Raw genomic sequence first — 25,288 nt, 5'->3', positions numbered from 1 at the left:
TCTTGAGTTAAAGTTGCTCCTTCTAGGAATCAGGAGCTGAAATTCTCTTTTTTAAAATTTTTTCTTCTGAGTTTGGGTAGTACCATCAATTTCAATACACAAGGATGGCTGCTAAAGTTGTAGGAGACTGCAAAAGGTAGCAGCAAATTCCCAATTGTAGTTTCAGCTCTTACCATAGGAAAATACTTGGCTGTGTTTGACTTTATGAATTATCACTTTTATAGTTACAGTTCCTTCGTGGTGAATGTGGCAATTGTAAACAGAACCTTTTTCCTAGATTAAAACTGCTTCCTTCTGTCTTTGAAGGTTACAGAAAACAGATCAGATCTGGAAGATTTACACCTTTATGCAACTCCGCGGGAGCAACGGTTTCGTAGGTTTGCCAGTCTAGAATTTGAAGGACAGCTGTACATGACTCCACACGACTTCATCCAGGCTGTTACAAGTGATGAACCCAAACGTAAGCAGGGGTTCTATAATGCTAGAACTGCTAGGGAAAATGTCAGTGGTGCGTGTTATTTTCCCATTTACTTTTGATTCCTACTTCTGTTTCTGATTGTAGTAAAAAGGTACAGTATCTTCAAAATTTCAATTGTGTCCAAATGCATACAAACAGTATCCTGATTGTTACTAGATTGTAAACATCTGTATGCAAGTTAAACATTGTTGTCTTAAAGGTTGCAAACAGCTCAACAGTCATGAAAGAGGGCAAGTTAATTTATGCCATTTGCATTGACACAGTTTCTTTCTGAGCAGACTTGTATTGCTGTAAAACTCTTGCTTCCTCTTCTGTATAGTTTCTCTGTAAGCAGGCAACATACACATTCTCTAAAAGACTTAAGGTAAGATATAACACATAGCTGTATCATGGCTTTCTAAATACCATGCTTTAGAGTTTTAGTCCCCCAGGGGATCAACTTTCTACATTTAAACATTGCCAGTGTTAGTACTTTGTGTTAATTAATGAAAAATTAACTATCGACTTCAGGTCATTTATTGTAAAATCTTTGCTTTAAGTATCAAAGAGCGATTAAATAGTAAGGTGATCCCTTTCTGCTCTAGTTTGATTTCCTGGCCCTCAGGCTTGCATTGGTAGCAGCACACAGCTTCTGGGGAATGGGAATATCTTTGCTCAGGTGTAACATGTATAATCACTCACTTTAGGTTTTCCTTTCTTCAGTCTATACCACAAAGCGAGTATGGAAAACAGTCAAAAACAGTGCTAAAACTGTCAGAGGAAGCTTAAAATTTGTGCAGATGTTGGACTTTTCCCCTTTGTTCTCTTAATAGTAATGAAACAAGAGGAAAGAATTCAGCCATGGCACATCAGTGATCAAAACTTCTGTAACTTTTGAATAAAGATACAATCTCATTGTAACAGTAAAGATAGAAGATAGAGCTTAGATGGTGAAAACTTGCAAAACTTTGAAACTTACCAGAAAGCATTTTTTTTTTTTTTTTTTTTTGCTTTCCAGTTAAAAGAGAGGAAGCAGATTGCTTATCACACAAATTAATACAAATTCACATCAGCACTTTTTATCTATTTCCTCTGCTCAGACCTTCAGTTCTTCCCGTTTTTTTTGTTCGTGTGGAGTTGTGTTTCACTGTGTATGGTCATGAAGCATTTGTACTATATATACTGCACATCATTAAAACATTTTGGTTTAACTCTGTTTTATGACAGTTTGATTGGCTAGACCACACTTTATGTATGGTTTGCTATTAAAATTTTTCCATGCTGATGAAATTTCTGCTTCCTCCTGTCACAAAGCAAGTATTCAGATTTTAAAAACAAAACCAAACCAAAAATCATTAAGCTCATAAGGACATTCTGTGGCATTCTGTTTACCTCATGGAAAAGGAGAAGAGATCTGGAGTTGAAGAGTCAGGCACCCTTCTGAATTCAGTGTAGCAAACCTTGTTTCTATCAAAATCCTTCTGTTCATCTAGTTCACCTCTGAGACTGAAAGCAAAACTAACCCGGGTGTTTTTAGGTTTCATGGTATCAGAGATTACATGGTTGACATAACTATTTTAAAGGATTATAAATAAGTAGAAGTGGATCACTTTGTTCTAGTGCAGATCATATTGTCTGGGACATTGGAACAGAGGCTGATAAATAGGAATAGCTGAAATAGATGACCCACAGATTACCAAATCCAGCTTCTCACCTCTGACTATGGTAATTCTAACCTTTGTACCACAGCATTACCAAAGTATCAGTTTCTATTCTAGGGCAAGTCAATTTTCTGTCTTGCTCTGTTGAAAGTAGTACATTCAGGGAAGTAATTCTTCCAATAATACAGTCTAAACATTTTATTTTTATGTTTGAGGTCATTTTATAACTAACTTGCAAGTTATATCTAATTGGGTCCATTCAGGTTGACATACTAGACCATCTATACTTTGCATAATAAAAAAAAAGAACATATAGCTGAGGTTTTTATGAATAAAGACTAGAAAGGTCTTGAGTTTTGTCAAAAAGCAATAATGCCCTTTGAAGTATAATAATAGAAGCTCTTTATGTCTGCTTTATAGAAAAGCTAATAATACTAGGCCTGACTGATATTTGTGATGGAGTGAACGCGTCTATTGTGATTGATTTACTTTGGAAATCATGTTAACCCTACAAAAGTCAAGAGGGTTTTCACTTCCTTTTTTGATTAAACACTAAGTAATATGGTAAGAGTATATCTTTTTTAAAATGTAACTTTTTCCTCCAGGCATTTATTACAAAAATATAAAATGAATGCTGTAATTAACTTCCTTCTGCCTTTATGGTAAAGGCTTTCATTTGGGAACATACATTATTTTTAAGAGTTGTTTTTGATGCATTTTTATATTCTGAGTATGTGCTTATATAGTGAGAAAACAAATTAAGAGAAGATGAAATATATTTTTTCCCCTTAGTCCTAACTATAGTAAATTTAGCTTAATACTGAGCTGTAAGAAATATATATATATATATGTATATATATATATACACACACACACATAAATCTTCACTGACTTATCTAGAAAGAAAATATGTATTTAACATATAAGACTGGGAAATATTCTGATTGGAAAATTAGATATATTTAGTCTCCAAGTTTTTTATGGTAGGCATAAACATACATCAATTTACGTGGCAAATGAGATTGTTTTAGGGCACTTAATTAAAATATCAAACTGTTAGAAAATCTGTTAGCTGATGTTATGATGTTATATGATATAACTCCACCATAGTTAAGAGTAGGATTTGTCAAAGGTCTTGGTGTAAACCTTCATCAAGATGTAAAATTTAAATTTCAGTCAGTTTCTAACCATGATGATGAAAGACCATAGTGGGTAGCTTGTGTATTGTTTTAATTATTTAATGGAGCATGAAATTCATTAAGAGAAAAGGATTTCTAATAACACAGCGTGTTTTGCTGTATAAAAAGAAGCCTTTATCCACCAAAAAGTTGTGGATTTGACTGCATAAAATGCTACTTCTGGACCTTTGTGAATTCTGATATTAGCACTTGGTGTAGTTTCAAGGAATTTTTTTTGTATTTGCTTTAAAAAGTATGAGTCGTCCATGAAGCAAAGGTCGTCATCCAGGTCTCCTTACAATTTACATTTTGATACTTCTGCTGCTAAATAATCATTCAGAATATTGATACCAGGGGTTAGCATGAATGCCCTCTATGTCCTCTTAAATGTTTTAAGGATGTATTTTGGGAGTTGAAAGTCTTTTACCTCATTGAAGCAGAGTTGGATTAAAAATTAAATCTGAATTGGTTCTTTAAAGTTAGGACATTAGGTATGTATTAAGTTAAAGGGTTTTTTAATAACATAAGGACAATTACACTCATGAAGTAAGGCAAATAATGCTTTGTCTAGAAAACACAGTATAGATGTAGTCCAATTTTCATGACACCACATTGGCATAATTAAAATCTGTGCATTCATAACTTCTTCTTTTGTTGCAGATGCTAAAAAGTGGCGATCCCTTTCAAAGCAGGTAAGCAATAATTCCTGCTTATAATCATACATTTTGGTAGCTGATTTTGTTTGTGATGGAAATGTAGCAGCAAAAGAGAGTTTAATTTCTTCATTTTTGCCACTTCAGACTCAGCTGAATCCAGAATCTCAGATACTTGAGCCGCTGTGCCTGTTTTGTTGGATTTACTGACTTTCTCAAGCATGTCAGTTTCTCCCTCAGTCTATATCTGACTGCATTCCTTAGTGTCTAGGTGTAGTATCACATACTACATTGTAGTATGATTGTATCCAAAATTGCCTGAAATATTTATGCCACTCTCTCTCCCTTTTGTGGTGTTTAAGTGCCTTTTTTTTAATTTTATTTTATTTTCTATTTGAATAACTGCAAAAGGACTCTGTTTCCCTGTATTTTAAGCAAAATACATTCATATTCATGGGTGAAGTTTGCTTTAGTTCAGGTCAAGTGTTTTAAAAGAACAGTTGCTCAGATTTTGTATGAAAACCTTACTGAAATCCAGGGGGACTTATCCTTGGGTTTAGTCAATATGAGCAGTGGTGAGTTATTTCAGCCACAAATACATTGCATGTCTCTCTCCAGCTCAGCAAACATTTAGTATTCATGCAGATGAGTAATTCTTGCAATAATCATGTGTGCAAAATTTTATGGAGTGCTTAAGTCCTTCCAAAATCATTGTGGTAACTGAAGTTAAATTAACTGGTAGATTTGCATGTAGTTCCTTGTATTTTATACTGATATCCTATAACTTAATCATAATCTATTAACTACTTCATTAAATGCTGAAATATACGCTTTTACATTTTTTAAACCTTATTTTTTAGGAACTGAATCAGATCCTTATGGAGACACCACCGGTTTGGAAGGGATCATCCAAACTTTTCCGTAATCTTAATGAGAAAGGTGATTGAGGAGAATTTATTTTCCTGAACCAAATGATCATTCTGTTAACTTTTTTGTGATGATGTACTTTTATCTGGGTCACATTTGCAAAAATAAAAAAGTTCTTGCTGTTTGTTGCTTTCTACATTTTACAGCATGGAAAAGTTCCATGTGATCTCTACAGTGTTTTAATGATGCCATCTTTCAACTACCCTCATTAAGTGATTTGGGACTCAGAGTCTGTTAAGCTGATATTTGAATATTTCAGGTTCAGTTTGTTGCCTTGAATGATCTCTGGACTATAGACAGAACATTCCAGTAAGGAAACAATATCTCTTTACTTCAGTTCAGTTCAGGTTCAGTAATGTGATTATTTCTAAAGACAGTAATGGTCTTCTTATATCATTGAATAAGCATTTTGTACACAGCAAAGATTCAGAAATGTTATATATTCCTTTAAACTCTGCAGATGAGGGCTTTGATAGTTTTTAAAACTTAGACTATTGGTAAGCGAAGAGCCAAGAGTCACTCCTGGTCTCCTCTGTTGTATTTTTTTCTTTCTTAATAAGCTCTATCACTTCACAACAAAAAAACACCGTAGGGAAATAAAACAATGATGGCTTTACAGACATTTAAAAGCTATTTATTATAAAGAATCCACATATTTCTTTGCTTATATTTAGAGTGGCAAAGATTTGGTGGCACATTTGAAATATTTTCAGACACAAGTACTTGTTATAAAAGAAAGACACTTCTTGGCATGTGCAATGTGCTTAAAAAAGGCACACCAGCAACTTCCAATCAAACATATGCATGTAATTGATTAATATAACTCAAATGCAGCTCAGATGTATTCAGAAAGTAAGTAGTATGGACATACTCTCAAAGGAGGCTCTCTAGTACATGGAGGCACTCCCTTTTTTTTCCTGAGTCTGCAGCCAGCACTCCAGAGAGGCAGAAATTGGCACATCTTTGCGTTGTATTTCAATGTGTTTCTTTGCCCTAGGCTGCTTTCTATATAGTCAGAACAGCTGACTTTTGAAATATTAATTGCATAAAAATTCATCCACTGAATCTGCTAAATCAATACATTATCATTTAAAAAAATGCATCTAGATGTTGCTTTTTAAGTCTGTAATAAAATGTCTGTAACATGCGCAGTCTTGATTCAACAGTATATTACTCCAATTTTCTGCCAGTGAGTTCTACAGTTGATGGAATTGGTAGGACTCAAACTGTCAAAACGAGATGGTAAAATTAGTATTAGACTTTAGTAGCTGGATATCTTTTCAGCATGTTTTATGAAAAGGTGAGTTCTATTGCCCAGTTTTATAGAAAATACAAGAAAAGATGGGTCTTATGACTGATAGCCTAAATTGGTGAAAGAAATGGAAATAGAATTCAGGTCTCCTTGGTTATAATTTCATCTTGTTTTTTGTTGTTGTTTCTTACTCATTTTTTTTAAAAATGCATATACGAAGCAAGTAGCAAAAGCCTATGTCCATTTATTTTGCCATAGTTTTATGTAATTCAGCTGAGACATGCAGATTTATGCCCACTGACCTTAAGTTTTTATTATGTTTTACCCTTGAGTGCCCACCTTCTCTTCTTTCTGATCTTAGAGTAAGTTTTTCTTTCCCTTCAATCATCATTTCAGAGCCTCTCTCCCATAACACTCAGAGCAATCAACCAGAACTGTCTGTCTGCAACTACAATATGCCAGTACAAACAAAAGGAGAGAAGGTTTGCAAGGCCATTTATATTGCTTTCTTTGTACCTGTGATGGACTACTTGACAATTGCACTTTCTTCTTGTTTTACAACAAAGAAGGTGCCATCGAAAAAACAAAAATATATATTTACATTTATTGACTGGCGATTAAAGAATGTTTTCCATCACTGAATGAGAACCTTTGAGGTATCTGATTTCTTGATAGGTGCTTGTCCAAACAGATTCAAGCAGGCCTTTGAAAACTGAATTTCTGCAAGCTGCTGTATAAAATCAGGAAGATAAAGCATAGAGCATGTGTTACTTAAATGCCTGTATTTAATTATTGCTAATCTGCAAGAATATGAAAATTGAAGAAAAGAGTAGGTGGTATTAAAAAATTGTATTAACTTTCATAACTAGATATACTAGCAGTAATAAAATACTTGTTCTGAAGACTTAAATTTGCTCTTTTATCAAAAGATGGGATATTAAGTATAATGGGAGTAATTATATCACATGAGTGATACAATGCTTCTAGTTTTAATTGTACAGGTTTTTCAGTACAAAAAACATCAGATGACTGCTTACCTAGTTTGTCACATATTCAGTTAAGTCAGATTTTAAAAGATATTTAAACATCCAAAGATGTGCCTGTTTTTGGGAAAACTTTTGCACCTGACTTGGACTGAAATCAAGCAGACAGACAGCAACTTTTGAAAATCCTAGCTGATAGACATCTTTACTCTCAGGCATCTAAATCCTTTTTTTTTTCTCCGTTCTTTTGAAATAATCTAATATTGTGGACTAACTTAAAACTTCTGGTTTTGGAGGACAGACAAAACCAATTTGTTAGAAATCAGGAACAAGTTTTCCTAGTTCAGCTTCAAGTATCATTGGAGCTAAGGGCTTTTGGGAGAGCTGCAAGCCATTGTTTCCCATTCTTACTGAACTATGAGATGTTTCTCTTCATGGCTGCTCTGGACCTTCTGCAAGTTTGTCTCTTTACCCCTTACTCCAGATGGGCACAAGTACAACTTATAGTACCAGACATACTACTTGGGTATTGACTTCAGCTCTAATTTGAATTTTGCCTTAATCACTTCTAAAGTGAAAAGGAAGTGCCATTCCACAGTGTGGTTCCCTTTTGTAGTTTTGCAAAAAAACCCATGAGATCAAGTTTTCAGTTAATATAGCACATGTATTTAAAAAGCACTTAACTGTATTCAAATGGTGTGTATCAGGAGGAAGCCCTCTTAATGTTCTCAAAGTAAATGTTTTCATACTGTTAAAGAGTATTATCATGAATTACTGGTGGGGTTTTTGTAAAAAAAATTTGAATAAATCATTTATATTATCTTTTAAGAGTCTATCCAGATTCTGTTTAATGAGCTGTGGTCCACATGACTGTCATGCTTGCCATGTTCAATGTACTCCTCCCCTAAAATACAAACCCAAACAAAAAGCCTCAAGCCATAGATGAATATTGTAGAAAAATAACATATTGGCCAGGTTGAATAGGTACATGCATACAAGTATGACTATGCAAATGCACATGTACAAAAATTCTCCTTATATATAGATTTAGTGTTTTCAAGTTTAGGGTGTGAAGACAAGGTGAAACTAACATGGCATAATTTTTTTTTTATCTTCAGGTGTGATATCTTACACAGAATATTTATTCCTCTTATGTATTTTAACAAGTAAGTATTTTTGGAGAAAAAGTCTAAAAGATTCCTTACAATTTCAAAGCTCTGAATGTATTTTTGTGTGTTCAATTACACTTCCCATCCTTGCATGTAGAAAAACTACACCATACATCTCTATGCCCCTCTGAACCTCTTTTTCCCTTATGGGATCCAGTATTGTGCTTTATTTAAATGCATTATTATCTGGAATGCCTTTTAGTGGATGTTGAGGAAGTTGTGCCACACACTCCAGATAAACCCCAGTGAAGAGCCTAAATTTATTTTCTTGTTTGAAATTCCTACAAAATTTGTAGCTAAATTTGCTGAAGTTCATAAGGGACACTGAATATAGGGAGAATAGAAGGATACACATTTTTGTTGGTTTATGTCAACAATTAGTGCCTAAAGGGTAAAATCAAAGAGTCAGTGGTAAAATATAAAGTATTTATGTCAGAAACACTAACAAAATTGACATAAATTTGAAGTAAAATAACTTAGAATGAACTAATCCTGATTCAGCTTTTTTTTTATATTTAAGAGGTGTTTTCTGGGAAGAAGCAAAGAGTTTTACTTGTCTTTCACTTATATGTAATTAAATCATTTCGTGGATTAATTTGTGGGGGTTTTTTGGATATGAACTGGGTTCCTATTATGAATCAGAGCTGGAGCTTGGCCCTGAACCCTTAGTACCTGCTACTGTCGGATCAGTGATTCTTCCATCATTTCTCTGTTATCTGAATTAACTTTTGGCCATAATTCATTCATATTGCAAATCAGCGGGTATCCCCAAAATGTTGCCTGAAGGCTTTACTTTTAGTTACCATCAAAGTCGCTATGTTTCAGAAATAATTTAAAGTTCTAACCTGATCTCAAATTTCAATGGCTGTAAGCATGTAAACAAGAAAATGTTGAGTGTCTTTCAGCATAACATTTACTTTGACCAGAAGGTATGTCCTGTACCATTTTTTTGAAAATATTTTTAAGTGTCCTTTAGAGCAGTATGTTTTCATAGAAAATTTATTTTCTACATACCTGTATTTGTAATATAAAATGGACTCTACCCATGAACTAACACACTCTTTTATGAGATACTATACTATTATTTCATGTTCTAATATTGTGTGCATGCCTTCTGTTTGAATTATGTGGGTTATACTCTTTTACAGATGTTATGATTTGCATTTAGTATGCAGGGTACACAAATACCCTGATTTAAATTAGTTGAGGTTCTGGCTTTTATGAAGGTAGGGACACCAAATAATTTCTTAGAGTATTACACTTGTTTTCTTTCCAAAGAAATAAATAATTGAACGTTTGGCATTTTTTTGGCAGAACCACATGCGGGTTTTCGAATTGCTTTCAACATGTTCGATACTGATGGCAATGAAATGGTGGACAAAAAGGAATTCTTAGTGGTATGTATGTTTGCAGTTTTTGGTGTAATCTTGAAACTAAAGTGATGATGACAATAGTCATGAGAATGCTATCTACATTGCTAGCTATTCTTCACTGAATGTAGTTGTTTGCTTTATTCAATATAAATAGTTATTTTAATGTAAACTGAAAATAGAAGCTCCTGTTTAGAGTGCACAGGAATGTTAATTATTATATATATATGTATATAATATATATTATATATATATGTATATAATTATTTTTGAAGCTTAACTCTAGTTTTTATTCTGCATCTTTTAATTACTGCTGTAGTCACAGATAGGCTATTAAAGTAATAGAAATGTTTTAATGGTTAGCAGAGTTATTTAATTACTCTGATGATGAAAGGATTTGTAAAAATATCTTTTGCTGTGAGACCACCTCACTTTGCCATCTAATCTGCTGATAATCACAAGTGACCCAAAAATAATGACTGACATAATGTGACACTATCATCTGTTTTGGACAAGATTTGTAATGAAATAAAACATACAAATATCTAGTTTAGCCCATAAATCCATATGCTGAAGCAAATTGCTAAGCTGGGGTTCAGTGAGTGTTTTTTAAGGAGAATATTCCTATGAGTGAAATTGGCTTTGACCTGAATGATTTCCACGTGCTTTGGAACAGATGGCAGGATACCTAGAACTTGGCAGTAGTTTAGATGCATCCAAGGTTTTGCTACATTACTAATTTGAATGACAGTATTTTTCAAATTAAGAGCTTTTCTCTGTTTATGGCTTGTAAAAAGCAGTTCTGTAAATTCATCTTACTAATTATTTAAGCAGAGTTTATTTGTATCACTTTGGAAATCTAAACAGTTATAAAAATCCCAGACTTTGAAAGAACTTTACATGTTGTTGAGATTTGAAAATGAAAAATAATTTGGCACTTAAAGGAAAATCTTTGAAAATCTGAAATCATCATATTCATTTGTATCATGATAAATCTGATAATTGCATCTTAAAATTTGAATATTTCATAAGTTTTCAGGCAGTAGGATGCACCAAGTTCAAGAGAATGATCTGTGCACTAACGAGAGGGCTATTTTAGATTTCTGTTCATTTAATTTATTTTCTGATTTCAAAAGAAATGGGAGGAATAATTAATGCCATTCTAAATAAATGCCAGTGATGGATTATTAAAAAAAAAAAAAAAAGAAATGCACAAAATTGACAAAGTTAGGACTTCTGAGTTTACAATAACTGTGTGGCTTTCTGTTAAAAAAAGTGCACCATAAACCAGAGATCTCTAAATTGTTAGTGTCCATAGGCAGCAGCTGTCTGGGATTACACTGAAGCAGTCAGTTATGGTGAACATGAGACATTAACATTTAAAATATTGTGGTTAGTGGTGTAGAAAAGCTTTCTGAAGACTAAACAAGGCCTTAATTTTCTACTGAAAAAGTACCTATGATACAATAAAACACTTACAAGAATTGAATCAGATGTTGGAAAAAAATATTTGTGTAAAGGATATAAATTTTATCTTCATACATTTTTGTGTAGTTGAGCTTATAAACAAATACAGTGAGTACACATGAGAAAAAGATTGAGTAAAATGCACAGAATTTGCAGAAACAGACACATGGAATGTATTTAGGTGTCAGAGTCCAATTTGTTTAAAATAAAGACACCCTAGTTTCCCGTGTATGGTTTCTCAGTTGATTCAAATAAACTATGCTAACCTTAAGAAAATAGAAATATGGAAGAAACTCTACTTAACATGTGGAACGTCCCTCAATTCTCCTTTTCAGGGAATTGAGAGGAGATCTGTGGGCTTGTTCTGGTCACATGGCTTAAGCAGAACAAGTGTCTGCTTAAATTCCAAATTTATTTTGGAAGGTGACACCACTTGCAAATTGTGGCATGCTGGTCATTTTTTTGTATTCTGTTATTAAATGTACACATCCTTGTATGTGCTAATTCTTAATAAGCATCTCCTCCAGTTGGAGGAACAAACCAGCAAACATTGGATTAATTAACAAAAGGAAAAAATAGAGGAAAGAAAAAAAGCAAGCATCTTTCATGATTCAGTTAAACAAAATGTGGTGAAATAGACTCACAAGTTTGTTCTAAAAGAAAAAAGGGCTTCCATTACAATAGCTAAATGGGAGGAGTTGAAGCAAGAGGCATGTCTTTCAGAAATTGATGCTAAAAATGAAATGAAATAAGCATTTCAAGTGGGAAACAAGGACAACATTTAACTATGGATATTGCATCTTTCTTTCTAATTATGCTTTTATAGTCCTCTTCAGTCCTGCTATGTATTTGTTCTCTGCCATGATATTTCACTAAAGTTTCTCCTTATTCTTTTCCTGTTAGCAGATTTGGTCTGCTAAAGAAAGAAAGTAGAATTTTCAAAGAGTAGATATACTGTCCTCTACCTATGATTGTATTTAACAAATCTGTAGAGATTAAACTTGAGATCAGGTCTGCTTCATTAGGTGTCAGTGATCCTTTAAAAATTAGATGAGAACCCTTAAGTCAAAATGTTAGATCTGAAGTGAGAAAGACTAAAATAGATAGGTAACAGATTTCTTCTGTAATAAAAGTAAATATGAAAATAGAAGTTGATTCAGTGATATTGCATCTGTGATAGAACTGGCACCAGAACATACATTTGGGATCTTTACTCACATTGCTTGAATATGATGTATCATATCCTGTGTGCCTGAAAGAAGGAGACTGTTCAAAAGTTGCCATTTGAACTACCCCAATATTTACAAAGCATTTATCCATCAATTACAGGCAGCTATTGCAAAATTTGTAGTAAATGCTGTTCAGTTTAACAAATAAAAAGATTTTGAAGAGATTTGTTTAGGGATCACATTTTGTGTGACTCTTGGGGAAAGCAGCATGAGTAGTGAAGAGCTGAAAAATACTTACTTTTTCTGATAACAGCTGTATTGTTTTTATAAACAAATTTCATGGTGTTTGTGCTTTCCTCTTTGCTTATGTCATAGGGGTGAGGTCAGGGAACAGAAGGATTGTGTTGCCTTGTTACTGGAGATCTTGTTTTTGCTGCCTTCAGCAGTCAATCTCATTATCCTGTTTCAAACAATGTTCCTATGAAAGTACTCCTAGACCCTTTTTGCATTCCCTTTTTTCATTCACTGGTATCCTATAGCACTCTTTCTGAACAAAAGATCCATTTCCAGAAGTTTAGCAAGGGCTTTAATAATGCATGCAACAGAATCCTACTCCTTTTGCCTCTTTGGCAGGGGAAATACATCCAAGGATGCCTTGCTTTTACTGATCTTTTTGGGTTTTTCAATTACTGCCACTCTTCTCTCCTGCTTGATGGCTTGTCACTTCACTTTTCACAAGGGATTTTCTTTCTACTTCTCTCTGTTCATTTAACTTTTTTCTTTGCATTGTTCTGGGTTGCAAACTGTGCAGTACTCTATCCCATCAAGAGTCTTTCCTTTTTTGGCAAAAGTTACAGTAACTTGTGCCTGTAAGTTTGCAAAAAAAACTGAAAACATTTACCAAAGTCTGTAAATTTATCCCATACTCAAAAATAAGTATTGTGATACAAAAAATGTTCTGGTCTCTATTTGTTCTATAGAAAATTCTGGAACTCAGTAGTCAAATTTGAGGTTTTTTTAATAAACGTTTAATTACTAAACATTGAATTCTTTCATTTTTGTGTTGTCATACCCCTGCAGTAAAGCCTTCTGATCCCTTTGTCTTACTCATCTGCCTTCTCTGAAATAAAGATATCCTGAAATGTAGTTTGGAAAATTTCCTTGCAAAATTTATCACACACACTTTGTTTTACATTCCGATCCTCGTGGAGCTCTGTGTAAATGCCATTACATTATCAGGTTTTACCAGACTTGTGGTAGGTAAAATTCCACTTTTGAAAGGACTGCCACAATTGTGTTTGTATGCCAAGGTGTTTGGTTCTGAAAATACCATATTCTACATAGGACAAGTTTCTCAGATCAGGGTTTATTCCTTTTCCAGCCCACTTAGAGGATAACAAATTCTACACCTGACAGCATGATATATTCACATGCAGTTTTTTAGGAGCTGAAGTTCTAGTAGAGACCTAGATAGTATCATAGTTAATACTGCTCTCTCTTGCTAAACACTGTGAGACCTTTTTCTAATGATTTGGGAACATTAATTGGTATTACTGTAAATAAAAATACTTAAATAAAACAGACACTTGCAAAGAAAGATAAGTACAATCCAGTTCTTCCTCTGAAGACTTTACAAAAATAAATATGCTTAAGAATCCATGTTTGAAATCTTGTATTTGAGGTTTTCTCAGAAGTCATGTTTAAAGCTCTTCATGTTGAGATAGTTGTGAAAGGGGTATTTTACAAGACCTGAAGGTATTCTTTGAACAGACTTGAAAAGGAAGGGTACTTGATAAATTACTCTTGAGTAGTAGTTTGTTGCTGCTGAAAGGGAATGTTTCACCCCCACCAGGTGTTTCTACCCCTCCCTTGTGCCAGCAGGAATAAGAACTGATCAGGTTAGAAACTAATATGAAAAAAGATTGATCCAGCTGACTAAATAAACATAAAGATACTAATTAGAACCTGACAAGAACGGAAGTGCCTTGAGGTGGTGAAAAAGGATGGAACTTCCCCTTCTTATATTGGCCAGACTGGCTAAATAGGATGTTCTAAGTATTGTGCTCCCAAGTAGAATTGTTACCCTTACTTTGTGAAAAAAATACTTCCTTTTTCCCTTTCTGTGTGATGGTTTAAGTTGCAGAAGGAACATGAAGGCATGAGTATGAGCAATAAAGCATCACTGAAACTGATATTTCAGTAAAGAACTACATTTTAGTACTGTTTGTAATGTTCCTTATGATGAAGGATATTGTTATGCATGTGAAAACAGGCTGAACACTAAATAGGAACAAAATGGTTTGCTTTTTAGCTCCAAGAGATCTTCAGAAAAAAAAATGAGAAGAGAGAAAAAAGAGGAGATGAAGAAAAACGGGCAATGCTGGTAAGTAAAATCAAAAAAGTCGCATCGGGTTGCTTGATTTTTTTGATGTAGGACAAAATTACGAGTGTATATATTTCACCAATCTCTTTCTTTAAACACTAAATTCATATTGTTAAAAGAATATAGATAACTTTATATGTAGAAAAAAAGCAATATTTAGCCTAACCTGCAGTTACTGGGAAGAAAAAGTGTAAGTGGTTTACATGAAGGAAAAAATAGTATTTTAATAAGTTATGACAGTAGCATTGATTCCATCTGGAGTTTAGAAATCTAGGAAAAAGTGAATAGTAATGAGCCAGTGTTACTGTCTATAACTGAGAGAGATCTCAGTGGGAAGACTTGCTTTCAGAACTGAAGCTGTTCATATAGACCTACTGATCCTGGTGCTTGTTATCCACATAGTAGTTTTCAAATAGATTATGAGATGTTACAACTGAACTTAAACTTTATATTCAAATTTAATTTCTTACTAAATAATGCTTACGACCGATACAAAATATATTAACCTGAATAAATTTCTGTGGAATATTGGGTACTCACGTAATGTAAAATTTGCATTTCATGCAAATAAATAAAAAAGGTAAGTCAGAAATAAATGAGTCTGTGGTGGTTTGTCTGAAGATGGCAGACAGGTAATTCTTTTACTGTTGGAATAGTAAATATCAGGGACAAATTTCCATCAAGCAGAGAGAAAAAAAAACAACCCACGTTTGTTTGCAATTTGCATACTTATGGAAAAAAATTCCTTAGTATAAGGAACATTTTGACTTATCAACAGAGCTTCTCAGTGCCCATTATACTTTTGCCAGCATCAATGCTCAGTCCTAGTTCTTTGTCCCTGAAACCAGAGGAGGTATGATTTTCAAGAATTAATACTTTTTAAACCTTCCGTGAGAAAAAAAGGATTTTTTTCTTCCCACCCAGAGAGACCTATCCTGCTCAGCTTTTCAAAACTGTAGGTCAGTTGTTGAATCTCTCATAGAATATTTATTTTGAACAAAGGGACCTAAAGGAAGAGCTTTTGGAGAATATAAAGATTGCAAAATGGCGCATAAGTCCTGGGGGTAATCTCTAAAAATCTGTATTTCTCTTTTGAAAATTTGAAGAGTAAGACTGAAAGGAAACCCATTTTTTATTCTTCACTGTCATTTTGAAAACAAATAAACAAAAAGACTAATTATATATAAAGTAAAGGTTTGCTTGTCTTAACCTATTCTGTTGTCTTTTTTTCCCCCTTCTTTTTTCTTCATTCTGACATGTGATACTTGACTTGGCCCATTTTTGCTGTATGTCAGCGTCTTCAACTTTATGGATATCATACTCCTACTAACAGTGTATGTACTCTAATTATTTTCAATTGATGCAGTCTTCACCAGTGAGATGAAATAATATGAAATAAATAAGAGAACTTAATGTGTTTATCTTTTTCATCAAGTAAATTATTTCTGCTAATCAGTAAAAATGTGAGGAATCTTGGCTTGCATAAAAGATTATTGCATGCATGCTGAGCATACAAGCCTATCAGGAGGAAAGGTTGCTCTCTATTTATATAAAATGGAGGAAACAGTATTTTTTAAGGGAAAGTACAAAATACATTTCAATAAAATATACGCATTTTTAATTAATGTGTGTAAACTAAGTCATCCTGCATGAGTCATTTGATCAATCTCTTTGTTTCTTTGTGTATAGTATGAATAATTAGTCAGTTGAATCCTTCACCTCTTTGTTACCCCCCAAAAAGAAACCTGAAGAGAGCTTTCCTATTTTCATGCTTCACCTACAGAACAAATACATGAGAACTTTCAGTCCTAAACTAGGAAAGGATTTTACAGCAAATACTCCCTCCATTACTTAGGTGGCAGTAAACTTCTTTTTCTTCATTTTTGAGAGGTGAAAAAGAGAAGCAGCAATAGATCTGAAGTTTTTAATGTCTTCATCATGATAATTTTCTTAATTAATTAATTCATTTCTGGATCATGGCAGAAGTAAAACAGTTTTTAAAAAACATACAGATTAGGCATTCTACTTACATAATTTTTGTCTTCAGTAAAAAAAATCTCCTGGACTCCAGCCATATCCAAGCACTTTATGGCCAGGTGTGTGCCATGTTTTTGTCCCTCCTACTATCTGAATGGAGATCTCCATGCAAAGGAGACTCGGGTGTATAGGAATTCAGTAAATCTCTCATCTCCGAAAATTGGTATTTTGGTGTTCTGTTTCTCCCACTGAAACAAGAAGTTTAGCAGCCTTTTGTTTCCTTTGATATCCTAAGGAGTTGAAGATACTCAGATTCCAAGGAGATGCAACCCTAAAATGTCTGGGATAGTCCAACATGCTGTGTCATGCATGAGGACCTTCTCCTCACTTCATCTTACAAAACACTTGTAGTTCTTTTTTAAATGTATGCTGAGGTCCATAGGCCATAAAAAGCATATAGTAATGTTTTAAATGGGTTAAATTTTTTAGTATTTTCATTTGCATAGGTTAATTCTTTTGAGTCATGTTCTGGTGCATACTGCATTTGTGTCTAAGACTGCCTTGGCATGCACTGCATGAGTGCTTCCACTGGCCAAATGCCAACCAGAACATGATAACTATGATGTGATGCATGCAATGGAAATAACATGTGCACGCCCAGAAGTACTAATTGAATTGACTAAAGTAATTCCAATAAGAGAACAAATTCAGTGATTACTTAAAATAGATAATTATAGAATTTTATGCATGAAAGAATGTGGTGTTCATTCACACGACAAGGTAAATTTGATCATCAGACATGGGTAGTGTTTTCCTGAGAAGTATGTTACAGTTGAACTTACTAGGCTTTTTTTTTTTGCCTTTCTTTGTGGGTACAATGATGTCATCATAAATGTTAGATTAAATTATTTTGTATAACTAGTTGTATGGTGATATTTTTATTTTAGCCAATGAAAACATGAATTCTATAAATACATAAAATAATATTTTCTGGAAAAACAGAATTGCTAGAAAAAACAGTGGCAAAATACTGAGTTTAAATGGCCGTTTTGACATGTACTTTTAATAAATATTTTCACTTTTGCTTTCTTGAATTTATTTTGTTTGGGAAGATGTAGTCTGGTGATACTTTTTGGTGCAGGCAAGAGCATTAACCAAATAGCTGTAATAGACCAGTGTTCCTTTCATTTACAAAATGTCATGTAATTGGTTAAAATATTACTATTTAGAAGCAAGGGATCCAAGCCCTGCTTTTGAAGATCAGTTAGAAAATATTTTAAAGTTTGTGAATGTTTTTTCTAATGCTTTTTTTTGTTTTTCAAACAATTGTGCTTCTTGAAACTGCAGGTTCTTAAAACAGAAGGAGAGGACCTTGTCCCCAGAAGCTATTGGGATACTTTGAGACGTAGCACAAGCCAAGCACTCTTTTCAGACCTTGCGGAGGTATAAAACAACCTCTCTGGTCTCTGGTCCATAAACAGACTGCTATTTTATTTATTCTGTTCTGATTGCTTTTATTATGAACCTTGTTCTTCTTTTCCTTTTAATTACTTTTTTGTTTTAAACCTGAAAGTTCTCAGATCAAATTCATTTGATTCTATACAGTGTGATAATTGAAGGTTGTAATTTCCAAGAAAAAGAAAAGTTACCTTTTGAAAGAGTTGGAAGATGAAGTCCTCTTCAGTCCTCATTATGAGAAGTATTTTCTAACACTAATAGTCATGGCATTTCACTGTTAGAGAAGTAATTCAGGAAACCTTTGTCATTTAGACATGGTCCAGTAAAATGACAACTTTAATGAGAGTTGTAGCCCTTTAAGCTTTTAATCTTTATGTCCTTAATGTGCTTTTTATGTATATTATCAGAGCAAATCTTCACAAAAAGTATAATGCAAAGATTGTTTTAATTATTAGAGAAAACTAGGAATATTTTAAGGTGACCAAAACATTGGTCCATCGTTTTTAATATTACACTAATATTAAAATTACTTTAATATCACATTATGGAGGTCTAGGAATATCAGTGCGTTGTCAAATTAATTTCCATATTGCTTTGAATTCTATTAAGTCTTGTTTCATGATCTGCTTCTAGATAATTGAGTAAGATATTTCTTTGTATTTATAATTTCAGAGGGTCAGAAAACTAGATTATTTATGCTTTTCTTTGCCCTACACAGTGAGCATGATTGCTCTGCTGGTAGTGGCATTAAAGAACATACAGCAGCTCCCCACTGATTGTGGTTTCAGAGTTCCATGTTTCCTAAGTAGGATCATAATGAAAAAAGAACAGGGAACAGAAACTGACCTTCAGTTTTACCTTTCAGAGTAAAACAGTCTTTTTCCTTGGTTTGGAAGCAATGTGTGCTTCCTATTAAAAGTAATTAGTGTTTTTGTCCCTGCTGTTCCTCTGCAGAAGTTATTGAATAATCTGAAGACTTCAATGGACTTATTTCTAATTTCCTGGCTAAATTTACTCATACTCCCTTTATATCAGTCTGTTGTAATTTTCATAGGGCTTTTTCTTCTTTAGTGTTTCTCTTCTTCTTTAGTGTTGATCTTCTTACTCATGGTTGTGTTTATAAATGCAGTCATAGCCCTCTGTTTAAATTTATTTGAATTTTAATTATGGGCTAAACAAAATAAGGTATTTGATTTTTCTTGTAAGGTAGAACTTATGTTTCCTAAGTATCAAATAAGGTTTTTCTATATTTCTCTCAGCTTGTGTTCATTTGCCCATGAACAAAACAAAATGTACTGTTACAGAATTGAGTTTTATAAGAATATTTATAGCAATATCCATAGCAATACATAGTAATCTTGCAATAAAGCAATATACCCAGCCTACCTTCCCTGTCTTCTATGTTGATGAGCTTCTGAGTTCTTAATCCAGTTATTATTCCTAATTTATTTCATCAAATTTTAAAGTCCAGAATATCAGTGCTCTAGTATAGTCAGATAAGGAGATATAGAGGGGGGAGGAGGCTTCTCATTTTGCTGATTATTCAAGAAGCTTGGGGCATTGAGTTTTCTGAATGAAATGTCATCTTAATGTACAGTTAGCTGGCATGAATTCAGTCCCAAGTATAGATGGACTTAAGTTTGGTAATCTCTACATGCCTTTAACTTGAAGAGAAAGAGGATTTTAATATCCAATGTCTCAGACTAATATCTGTCACTATACTGTAATTGAAGCTTAATAGCAGCTATACTCAGTAGTGATTTAAATTCTCTGTAAAGTGTATAAGAAGCCTGTCTGCTCACTTGTTAAAATCATTTTATGAAGAAAAATCATGTTCTGCATTTTCTCCACTGATAATTTCCCACTTCTCACCATAATTATCTTTATCTTGCTTGGTTTGGGCCAGCTGGCATTCATCCATATTCTTATCTCTCCTAGGTACTCTTGGATCTGAATAGTATAGCTATTTGTAGTAAGAAAGTGGCATAAAGGAAGGTGACACTGAGGTCTGTTTTGTTTCATAGGCTTTTGAGAAGGCTATATGTAAGTTGAAAAGGAGAGTAAATAAGGCTTGTTGCTATGGGAATCAGAAGGTCTCTTCAGAGAGTAAAGTTATTTATAACAACTAGTTTTTGCTAGGACAGTATATAATACTCTTTCTGTTCTTACTAATTTAGCAATTCCACTGTCCTGTTGGAATATGCCAGTTATCACTAAATTCAGTTTTGGGGTTTACCCTTAAATTACTAAGTGAAACTGGAAATCAGTAGGTTAGTTATCACTGTTGGAAAAATCAAGAGTTTGCAGTAAGAAAGATCTTATTAACTGAAATTATAATATACATAATTATTGGAATATGTTGGTAAAAGTAGAATCAATGCTCATAAGCATTACCATTTAGTCAATCCTTGTTAAGAACTTGAAAGTAATTTTGCAGAATACAAAATAAATAGACTTTATGCACTTTGGGTTAGAAAATAGAAAGGAAAAGATATTGCCATTATGCATCAAGTCAGTAAGATGATAGAAACACTTGTTTTCAGTCTGTCTACCTGCATTTGTATTTCAGTTAGTGTAAAGAGAAATGAGAAGGATTTTATTCTCATTTAAATGATTGTAAAATATATTTGATCAATATTGAGGCTCCTATGCAGCCTCCTGGAAACAGGTGAGGTAATTTAATTTTCACTGGTCTAAAATAAAAAAAAATAATTTTATCATGAAAACTAAATAATAATAAAATAAATAATTTCTTTAAATTATTAAGGTTTCTGGTTTTATCCTTTACTGCATAAAAGAGAGAATTTATTTAATGATGTCAGTGCAGAAGGAGCACAGGAATAGTTTTCAGTTGCCTGCAGTTCTTCAGAGAGGCATATTGGGTTGAGTTTCTGCAGTGAGGTTTTTGTTTGGAGTTTTTTCATTTAGTGAGGCCAACCTAGTGGGAATTGTGGAAAGACTTACAGATTGTATTTTTTTTTTAAACGGTTCTTTAGATATGGGTGAATGCAACCTAAGCCTAAGGTTTTGAAATGTTTTTGCAAGATGAAAGGCTGTAATTTAACATTTGATATCTTTTTAGTGAACTTGAGGGAAATTGTTTGAATGTGCTTAGGGATTTAATTGCTCAAAAGACATAAGAAGTCAGGGTATCTGCATTTCAGTATATTGTGTTCTGTAGTGGAGGATAACAATATTAAAAGACAAATAGTGATTACTTTTCTGAATTAGTTTGCTCACTTGAAGAGCAGAGCTACCTTAATTGAAGGGCATGAAATATCTCTACCACTATATACACTATGTCATATTATTTCTCCCTGGAGAAGAATACGAGAATAAAGAGGAAGCTAGAGTACATGAAATACAATCTTGAGAATCCTAAACTGATTATAAAGAACAGAAAAGTCTCTCTCATTTCTTTAGATTGGATGTTGAAAGGAAGGGATTTGTGTTGTTACTGCCTTGTGTTTTCCCTTGTTGTTGATATATAAATACTCTTAATGAATGTTGCACTTTACATTTTTTACAAATCAATATGTGAATTTGAAAATAATATAGTATATTTTAGAGGATGTAGATGTGAAATGCTTTTTCACGATACATGGATTATCATGATGTTGGAACTATTGTGTATTGTTCAAAAATTTTTCCTGGTTTCTTAGTTTCTTTGTCTGTTATAATTTTATATCCTCTTCAGTGAAGAAATAGAGTAAGACTTAAAGGACTCTGAGTGTGGCTTGCAGGTTTATACAGGTAGATCTTTATAGAGCTGTATAAACAGTTTTCTATACCTATGGTAGACCCCACAGGTTTATAATGCATCATTATGGTGATAAATTATTACTGTTAAATCTCCCAAATATTTGCTAGGTTTCTGTGCTATGCCTTGTTTTGTATTGTAACGCTGTAGTCAGCAGGCAAACTTCCTAATGGGGGGTAGCTTACCTAGGAAGAGCAGAGATTGCTCTCCTTCTCTTTGCTTTTCATAAAGTCTTGTCTTTGGAAGAAAAATGAAGGCTTGAACAAGAGATAATCCCTAAGGAAGTACAGTAAGGAGACTAAATACATTACTTTTTAAATGTCAAATGTTGGCAGAAGCATGTTAATGCAGGAGGACAGTGTCATGTTGGACTAATGTGGCTTATTCAAAAGCCTTATATCACTGAATTATTCTTCTAGCCCTTCAGTGTATTAAAAGCTTTTTTTTCAAATAAGTAAAATCAATGCATATATATGATAGTTAAGGGCAATGAATATGTTGTAAAAAAGTGGAATGTAATGCAATCACTATACACAGATGATAGCTACTTCTGTTTGGATTCCTGTTTACAACTTTTGCTGTTATAAATGGTCAAAATTAGTTGGCTTCCTCTTCTAATTCTGGCCTTCAAAATCTTATGTTATTTATTAAAGAAAAAGTATTAATACATAATGAGAGATTCCAGTCCTGCACAGAGACCACAACCCATTAGATGAGGAACATTCTGAAAATAAGTAATCCAAATATTGCTTAATTATTCCAAAATATTTCATAATTCTGGTGCTTTAAATGTGTTGGGGCAATAACATTCAAGATGCAGGTATCTGCCACTTACAGAAAAGAATCATGTAAAGTATACCTAACTTATGTGATTTTGGAACACAATCCCATATGTACTTTTGAAATATAGAATAAGAGCATATGAACTAAAGTACTTTTATTTCTTTGTAGTTTCATAGTAGAAGGGAAAGGAGATTGTGTACAAAGGGAGTTACGTTTTATGGTTTACCTTAGCTGACAAGATTTTTTTTCCTCACAAGTTTCCGGTTTTATTTTTCATACTTTTTCCTCCTTCATTTCAGCTTCCATTACATCATTCTCTTGGTTTAACTACTTTCTACTAAATGCATTTAACAGCTACTGCTATGTTTGTGTGAAAATTGCATGGCAAAATTAATGTAATGGATTTCAATACTAAAATCTTTTAAGACTATAAAGATAAAATACAAACTCTTTTAATAGAAAAGTCTGTTATGATGATAGGCATTCTCAAATTATACTTCTGTATCTGATCCAATCATGGCCTTAAATTTTTATTTTATTCTAATATTTAAGCGTGCTGATGATATTTCAAGTTCACTGTCAGATACTACACTGCTTGTACACTTTTTTGGCAAGAAAGGAAAAGCTGAACTGAACTTTGAAGATTTTTATAGGTGAGTCTCAACTTCATTAATTCTTTATAAAAAATATTTGGATAGTTGTTCTAATTAATGTGCACTTTATTACTATGCACGTAGCTTATGCAGGTATGTTTATATGGTTTATGTTCCCTTTGTGTGTGTTATATACACAAAGAGCAAAATAAAACACTAAGTGGACCAACAATAAGAAGAACTCTTCCAATGCTGCCAGATTTACAAATTTTGTTAGCACTTGTGTGTTTAGTTTGGAGTAGAAAGGTTTTGCCCCAGCCCTGTCCTTATTGATAGGTAGGAACTTCTTTCTTGGTTTTGAATTAAATATATTTTTCCCCTCTTTGCCAGTGCTTGAAAAAAATGTTGGTGTGCACTTAGGGACATATTTAAATGCAAAATTTTTCTGAAGATACCATGCATGCACCTTAGAACAAGCTTCTTTGGGTAAAAGTTAAAACACAATGGAAGTTATTTGCTTAGTTATTGTGCCAGTAAATACAGAATTTAAAAATACTTGTTTTCAGTCAGGGAGAGTGCCATAAAAACAGAACCATTAAACTGTATGTTGGGAGAGATACAATGTTTAGTTATTGTTTCCTCAGTAAATACTCCTAATATCTATTGTGTTTATCATTATCATTAGCTGTGTATTCCAATCAATCAGAAGTTTGCAAAATATTTTGCCTTAAATGAAAAGCCCTGAAAATTATTCAGTATTTTACATAATATAAAAACTGTGTCATTAAGTGACATCACGATGTAAGTTCAAAGTAGGAAGCAGCAAAGAAGGTAATTTTACAAAAGGCCTCTTCGTTAAAATGTTATGGGTTGTGGTTGACAGTGAGATAAATGAGGCTCCCAGTGCACTACTGTGACCAGAGAGCTAATTTCACCCTTGGCTGTAGGACTAAGGCATCACACAGAATCAGGGAAGTTACTTTTCCTGTTTATAGGTAGCTGGTTTTATATTTGGTGTCCAGAATATACTAAATAGGTTGTTAAGTTGGGAAGAGTTCATGGAAATATGGTAAGAATAGGGAAGTATTTTTTAAAAAGGGTTAGATTGAAAGACTGCAAGCACTCATCATACTCGGCTTGGTAAAAAGATGAAAGGTTAAATTTCAAACTGTAACTACACGGAGAATAAATTTTTGGGAATTAATTTAGTACCATGATGGAATTTTGAATTTAGCACATACAGATAAAGATCTGTGACTCACTGAAGAAGAAAATTGGGCAAACACAAACTAGAATTAGATTAAAAGTGTAATTATTAAATAATTTTAATCCTTATTAGCACGTTTCATCATTGTGTTAAGATTGTTGCATTTCCTTGAAAATATGTCAATATAGATAAGGGATTTACCAAATTTACCATCGGTGCTGCAGAGCTAATTTGTGTAACATTATTTGGCTCATATTCTGTGAGTCTTTTATGGACATGAAGAGTAGGAGTATAAAGTATGACAATTTTTTCATGTTATGTTTGTGCTTTAGATTTATGGATAACCTGCAAACTGAGGTTCTAGAGATAGAATTCCTTTCCTACTCTAATGGGATGAACACCATCAGTGAGGAAGACTTTGCCCATATTCTCTTGAGGTACACAAATGTGGAAAATACATCAAGTTACCTGGAAAACATGCGCTGCAGCATTCCCGAAGAAAAGGTAATTGTTTAGCAGTTGACCACAGCATGCAATCCCATTGTAATTAAGATGAAAGCATAGCTTTGTTGGACTGAACTACTTAGCACCAGGATTTTATTCTGATCATAAACTGCATGCCTGGTTTTTCAGATTACTTGATGAATGAAAAGTAGAAGAATAAATAGCATAGAATTGTGTTCCATAGGATTTAGCTAGTTGTATTGCTGAAGTTTAGACAGAATGTAACAGATAGATAGAACAGGTTAAATTGCAAAAACCATATGACATCAAAAAGAAAAATTTTCTAGCAAAGACTTACTAAAAAAATCTTTTTCTTTCTTCCTTTCTTCCTTTCTTC

The 25,288-nt window shown here is 33.3% G+C and overlaps 1 protein-coding gene across 5 annotated transcripts in view; it reads left to right on the top strand.

The window, feature by feature from the left end:
• MICU3 (mitochondrial calcium uptake family member 3) overlaps window positions 1–25,288 on the top strand; it is a 52,603-nt gene that overhangs the window by 11,988 nt on the left and 15,327 nt on the right. For 4 of the 5 annotated variants that reach the window (XM_015624950.1, XM_015624948.3, XM_015624947.3 and 1 more), the window contains 10 exons: window positions 307–460; window positions 3,957–3,988; window positions 4,810–4,888; window positions 8,230–8,277; window positions 9,595–9,677; window positions 14,598–14,669; window positions 15,965–16,003; window positions 17,994–18,089; window positions 23,200–23,300; window positions 24,780–24,951. In XM_015624950.1, coding sequence (XP_015480436.1) covers window positions 412–460; window positions 3,957–3,988; window positions 4,810–4,888; window positions 8,230–8,277; window positions 9,595–9,677; window positions 14,598–14,669; window positions 15,965–16,003; window positions 17,994–18,089; window positions 23,200–23,300; window positions 24,780–24,951 — 771 coding nt within the window. In that variant the 5' untranslated portion in view covers window positions 307–411. The remainder of the gene's footprint in view (window positions 1–306; window positions 461–3,956; window positions 3,989–4,809; window positions 4,889–8,229; window positions 8,278–9,594; window positions 9,678–14,597; window positions 14,670–15,964; window positions 16,004–17,993; window positions 18,090–23,199; window positions 23,301–24,779; window positions 24,952–25,288) is intronic. The other variant, XM_019006418.2, reaches the window with a different exon arrangement.

Source organism: Parus major, chromosome 4 (assembly GCF_001522545.3).
Source record: "Parus major isolate Abel chromosome 4, Parus_major1.1, whole genome shotgun sequence".
Taxonomy (NCBI): Eukaryota; Metazoa; Chordata; class Aves; order Passeriformes; family Paridae; genus Parus; species Parus major.
The sequence above is the reverse complement of the archived record's forward strand: the minus strand, read 5'-3'. Positions and strand labels throughout refer to the sequence as shown.